Raw genomic sequence first — 6,523 nt, forward strand, 5'->3', positions numbered from 1 at the left:
GGTTTTGGGGGGGAGGTTGGGATGGTGTTTTCACTCTGGGCTGCATCTCTGCTGTTCGGTCCGGATCCCTTCCCTTTCGCACTCCACTACCTGGCACCTAACGTCCTTTCTTCTTGCCTCAGTTTTGTCCCACTTTCATGAAGCTTCTGCGAAACGACTTGCCATACATATCTTAACAGGCTCGGCTAACAAATCCTTTTGGTAATGGCTCCGAGATCTTTTGAAATGTTATGACACGTTTTCTTTCTTTTCTAGATTATTTATGCAAACCTGAAGACAACATTTACAACATTGACTTCACCAGGTTTAAGATCCGGGACCTTGAAACTGGAACAGTGTTGTTTGAAATTGCGAAGCCATCTGCTTCAGGTATGTCATGCTACCACGGCAGGGAGGCTAGAGAGACTTGGAGAGCTGAGAAGCTACAAAGCGAGACCCATGCAAATGAAGCAGAAAGTCCTTCAATATGTCCTGGTGGCTAAAATTCTTTTCTTTATGCATAGCACTGAGTTTGCTACTCTGAGCATAGCAACTGAGTTTACTTCTGCTTTAAGCACGGCACTGAGTTTACTTCTGCAGTGTGAAGCATTTACTGTGAGATGGGGCAGTATTATCAACTGTAGATCTTCCCTTGCTGGCTGGTTATGGTACAGAGTTTATTTGATGTGCTTTCTCAGTTGTGAAGAGGGATATCCTGTGAGATGAAAGGTGGTTTCAGCTCTAAAGCCACTAAGGCTGCACCAGCTGTAGCAGAAGAACTTTTCTTTGTTACTTAGTGCCGGTATGAGTCTCACACCAATTATTAAACGTGTCTACATTCAGTGCCTCAGTTACAGGCAACTTGTCCTGGTGCACCCACTAGCCAGTATCACCTTATGTGTCCAGTAGTAGCAGAATAACTCTGAGCTGGTGTGTTTCCAGAGCAAGATGAGGAGGATGAAGATGACGGCAGTGAACTGGACGCCAGCGCAGGCCGCTTTGTTCGTTACCAGTTCACCCCAGCGTTTCTTCGCCTTCGGACCGTTGGTGCAACGTGAGTATGAGTTCATAGTAAGAAGGGAGAATCAGGTGTTTACAGAGCGTCACTTGACAGTTTATAACAAAACTGAGTCAAAGACTAGAGAGCGCCCATCTGGCACTACAAATGTCAAAGTCTGTCTGGAATGATCTGTTGGATCCTTGTGTTGCCTCAGTCCAAGGCTCTGTTCTTCTCAGTAGGAAGAGAAGTAAGTCATCTTGGCTGTTTTTTTCCTACTTTTTGCATACAGAGTGGAATTCACAGTGGGAGAAAAGCCAGTGTCAAACTTTCGAATGATTGAGAGACATTACTTCCGAGATCGCTTGCTGAAGAACTTTGACTTTGATTTTGGCTTCTGCATCCCCAGTAGCAGGAACACATGTGAACACATTTATGAATTCCCTCAGCTCTCAGAAGACCTGAGTAAGTATCTCCTTTCCCACACCCAGCTGTGTTTTGCGTGTGCGTGCATATGCTCATTTTCTACCTCTTTCTGTTTGTGAAAGAAATGACTGGGATGTGGGGGACAGGAATAGATACAGGCTCCTCGTTTAAGCTGTGTGTAATCTTGACTGGATTGTAGATTTATGTTGCAAAGTCTCCCTCTTTGAAAATGTAAGCCTAAGACAATGTCAAGTCACAGGCCACAGGAACTGAACAGTCAGAGGGTTGATGTGCCTGATGCATAACTGTAACCCAGAAGGTAAAGCAGTGAAAAAGGGTTGCCTTGGTAGCCACGCATCTGTTTTCAGTACTTGTTTGTTAGGGGCTTGAGTTTCTGCTTTGGAACACAGCTGGCTTTTCAGAGAGGTGTGTTTTTGAGCCTACCAAGATCTCTGCAAATATACACTGTGCAGGGTATATTTGGCCTCAGGGGGGAGGATAGAGCAGGAGCACGTGGGGCCTTGTGTGGCTGCCTCAATGCAGGGGGAGGCGCAGGGTTTGTACCTGCCTGTGTACACATGGGGAGTGCCACCACTCTTTTGTTGCAATTGCTACATCTGCCCGGCTGCTCTGCTCCACTGGTGGCTCTGACAGTTTCTGTAAGGTCATCTTGTGTGAGATTACTTGATCCCACTTTGTTTGCCTTTGACAGCACTTGGCCTGTGAATAGAAGAATAGAAAGGGGCAGGGCAGAGCTTTTGAAGCGTGCTCAGCAGAGCAGTTTGCTTCTCTTACTTGGGTAGGGCAGAGCATCAGCCTGGTAAATCCAGCAGAGTGGCAAGAGTCCTTTCTTTCTACTCTGGCTTTGTGCTGTCTGGCGGAGTGTGGCAGGCGTTTGGATGTAATGGAGCTTTCTCTTTCACAGTCCGGCTGATGGTTGAAAACCCGTACGAGACCCGCTCAGACAGCTTTTACTTTGTGGACAACAAGTTGATTATGCACAACAAGGCTGACTATGCGTACAATGGAGGACAGTAATTGTTCCATGTCCACAGGATGCTGTGATGCTGTTATCCGTTCCAGATGTCCAGGAGTGGACTGGAGTTGCTGTCTAGTGCAACAAGGCTTCTTGCCAAACCTTTTCTCCTTGCGTGAGGCTGAAAACGTGAAACGAAGACAACAGCTCATGAAAGTAAAGGAAAGCTCCCTGCAACATGTCTATATATCCAGCACTCAATGTATCCTGCCTCTCAATCTCTCTTTCTGTTACCTTCTGGTACTTCGGTTAGGTAATGGATCAGAGGCACTGTTACAAAATTCTTGTTACAGTCTTTATAGTTAGGTTGCATTGTTAGTGCTTCTGATGTTTCACATGTTGGATGATTACCCTCTTTCAAGAGGTCAGATGGATTGGGTTGGGTAAGCTATTTCTTAGCAGGAAAATTTTACCCCTTCAAGTAACCAGTGATGCCTGAAGAGCAGATCTTTTCTTCGATTGGATAGATCATCTCATTAGTGCACAATGGTTTAGTTTGTAGCATGGCTGACATTGCTTTTAAGTTGCATCCCAATTGCCAGCAGGAAAGATAAAATAAGAGACTAACTCAGCTTCTAAACAGTGGAAGAATCTTCCTTCTGCCTCCATGGGTCTGAGCTGCTCATGAGAATAGATTAATCTGTGTCTTGCCACACTTGCCCTCACTAGAGAGAGGAGGGGAAAAGGGGACTTCATCCAGGTTGGTCAAGTCAGTCTAATAGCATTTCTGTCTGAACCCTTGTGTGCAAATTGTTGTGTTTTGGAGCTCAGGGGTCAACCTTAGAGCTGAAGTAAATCTCACTCTATTTACCATTTCTCCTGCTTCCCTTTGTGTAGGAATTTTGGCTCTTGCTACAGAATGTATTGCTTTTTAGATTGACAGGACGTTGTCAGTCTAGCTGAGGTGGAGGGGAGGTGTCAGTCTAGGGGGCTTAGAGGAAAAAGGGAGAATGTGGAAAATCACTTGAAAAATGTGTAGGAAGAAGTGTTTCCTGAGCTTCAATCTCTATACTTTTAAACCTGGATGATCTGTCAGAGGTGCAGGAAGGAGAGATGGTGGCATTACCAGCTCATTTGATTTGTTTTGATTGGTACTAGTAGCTAAAAGCTGCTTGGGTCAGATCTCTCAGTGTTGTGGAGTGGGATTCTTACCAAGTGAGAATTGACATGGTTCTCTTTTTAATTGTTTGAGTTCCCATCGCTGCTTTGCCTGCTTAGCTGCTGATTTGGGGTTTAGGAAGTTCTTCTGCTAAGGTAGTTACTGACAGACCAGAGGGTGTGTTTCACAGCTGTGTTTGGGATCTGGCGATAAGGAGTAGCAGTGGGAAGAGGAGACCTGTGTCTTCCCAGCATCCATGCTTGGGCCCAATTCCTGACCATGCAAAATCTCAGCTAACAAAACCCTCTCTCTGCCTATTTTGCTACTCTCTAGACTGGCGTTTTTCTTGTCCCCTCACTGGGCTGGTCAGTTGTGTCTCTTGTACATGGGCATTTGGTTGTGTCTAGACTAGAGGCATTTGCTACTACTAGTTCCATTTGTTGAAACCTAACTCCTCGGTGGATACAGTTGGTTACCTGTTGCATTAAGTAAGATTCAGTGTAGTTTATGTTTTAGCAGGATTAAGCGGGGTGGACATCACAGCCTGGAGCCTGTTAATGCATAGAAAGCAATAGGAAACTACTGCCTTTACCTCGCAGATTAGTGATACTAACTTTGGTGTAGAAGATCAGCTGACATCAGAGTAAGCAGTAAGAGTGTGTGGGGTGGCAGCCAGGAAAGAATCTCCAGCTCTTGGGAAGATACTTAATTATGATTAACCACAACAAATGACCTGTACTGGGTGGAGCACTAATCCTGAGCAACCACAAAAAATGTCTTGGGAATGCAGAGGGACAAGGTCTGCGTGCTGGAAAGATGAACAATTCTGCTACCATCAATCCCCTCCAGTATTTCCAAAGCCACTTAGGCAATCTCATTTAGTTATTCCAGAATTGGTTAAAGCTGCTTGTAAAGTGGAGCTTGAGATGCCTCTTACAGTGATTGTCTTCAGAATGCCTTGTGCTGGTGAGGTAGGGAGTGTTTGCTGGAAGCTATTTGTGACAGGGCAGAACTGCCTGGAAGTGTGTTTTCCATCCTGAAGTGTTCTGAGATGCTCAGGAATAGTGCCTGACGAGCCTGTGCTAGTTAGTCCCTGGGAAATTTTAGCATATTGAGCTGAATTTGGATGTAGTATAAATCCAGGTGCCTTTAAATGTTACTTTTATCACACTTCCTGCATGAAGCAACCTCTTGCTTTTCTTGTGTGATGATTCCCATCTGTTTCTGTGTCACTGCGTAAAGGATCGTGAAAAGAAGATGACGGTTGCCTAAGTGAGCAGCAGAAGTTACTGTGCAGGCAAATCCCAACTTGTGTGAGCTGCCCATAGTGGTCTGGGCGGAGCGCCGCAGCGCCGGGTGTTGGTCGGGCTGTGGGTGCCATCTAGCTGCTGCTACCAGAACGCCACTGGCAGCAGGAGAGCGCTCTGCCAAGTGTTTGGTGTTTTTAGGAACGTGGACTCCTGTCTTTAGTCATTACCTCCCAGCAGTGAGGAGGAAAAAGCCTTGAAGCAGTTGCTTTTCCATTGGTGAATGTATCGGCTATTCAGCAATAAGATAAGGAAAACTGGAGGGAAATGGGAAGATGTGCAGGCAGCAGTTGCACCCCTTAGTTTATAGCTGAATTTGTTTGCCAGATTAGAAAGTCTTTGCCCCAAAAGCATGCTGTAGAAAATAAAACATCCTTACAAGACGTTAACCCAGTACTGAAAAAGTTGATTGTAATCAAAAAAAGTCAGGGATTTCTAAACTCTTGTCCCCACTTCGGCCACTTCCCTAAAATAACTTTTCTCTTGGATGTTTTCTATAAAGTGTCTTCTCTTTGTGGCAGGGATTGATGTCTTTGGAAAGCACATTTAATGGAGCATCTTCCTTCTGGATTGTGTGCTCTGATGCCTTAATGGCGGGTCAAAGCTACTTAGGTCAGTGAGCTAGGAAGAAATTCCAAAGGGATTTCATCCTTGTCAGGTGGATGGTCTAGCCAGGTTCTGTAGGCAAAGGAGATGTTTTCAGTGTCAGCTGAAGTTTGAGCAAGGGAAAAGCTATCTGTGCAGACAGCTTCTGTCAGCTTGGGATCATACTGTGTTCTGTAAGGGACCAAACCCACGAACTCATGCTAAATCTTTGCAGTATTTGTCCTTTTAGTATTGGACCTCCTTTTTGCATTTTTGAAGCGAGTGCTTTGGATCCATGCAAGCAAACTTCCTGGACAGCTATTTTCATGATTGACTGAGGAGTACATACTGCACCTTGTGAAGGAAGGTCATCTTTTGTATGGACTGGATACTGTTGTGCTTGTCCTCTGTTTTTGGTAGGAAAAGTCTTCCTTTCTGTGTTCCTTGGGATTTTCAGTGTCTTGCTGCAGAGAAGCAGCAGCCTCCTCTGTGGTGCTTGAGGATGTTTTTCCTACTTCTCTGAGGGCTCAGGAAGAATAAACCAAGTGCTCAGAAGTCAGAGATGAATGAGGAAGGTGGTAGTGGTGAGTTACCATGTTAGGACCATTCTTCTACTTTCAGCTCTGTGTTTCATTACATCCTCTCCTAGTGTTTGTCTGCAGCCCTGCTGTCCTCTCACATTGTGCTACCCAGCCTTGTGCTACCCCTCGGACTCGAACACTGCCGTCTCCCTCTTGGCTTGATGACAAGGACAAAAGCCAAGGGATGTGCTGCCTGCTGGAACCATCACCTCTCCCTCTGCAGCAAAGGACGAAACGAACACCAGCAAACCCCGTCTCTGTCTGCCTGGATCTCAGCGCTGTTACAGGACACGTATTTGTATCTCACAGTGTGGCCTTTGGGCTGCTGGCACATCGACCTCCTCCGTGCTGTCCCCCTCCTGTGGCCCTTCCCGGGCGGAGGCCGCGGTGTCGGGGCCGTGCTGGCCGTGCCCCTCAGGGTGACGATGTATTTGTATAAAGGTTATTTTGTCACGGTAATAAAGAAACCTCCGTTTTCGCACCCAAGTGTCCGGCCGTGGCGGGGGTGGGGGG

General features: G+C 46.2%; 1 protein-coding gene across 1 annotated transcript; it reads left to right on the forward strand.

Moving 5' to 3' along the window:
* Positions 1–255: 255 nt before the first annotated feature.
* On the forward strand, positions 256–2,440 carry LOC104399333 (protein unc-119 homolog B; the record flags this gene model as incomplete). The annotated part of the gene is made up of 4 exons (XM_010023780.1): positions 256–369; positions 922–1,033; positions 1,269–1,441; positions 2,328–2,440. Coding segments are annotated over 4 exons (512 nt in total), but the record flags the coding sequence as incomplete, so codon positions are not given.
* Positions 2,441–6,523: the final 4,083 nt, after the last annotated feature.

The sequence above is a fragment of the Nestor notabilis genome, unplaced genomic scaffold (assembly GCF_000696875.1).
Source record: "Nestor notabilis isolate BGI_N333 unplaced genomic scaffold, ASM69687v1 scaffold28571, whole genome shotgun sequence".
Taxonomy (NCBI): Eukaryota; Metazoa; Chordata; class Aves; order Psittaciformes; family Psittacidae; genus Nestor; species Nestor notabilis.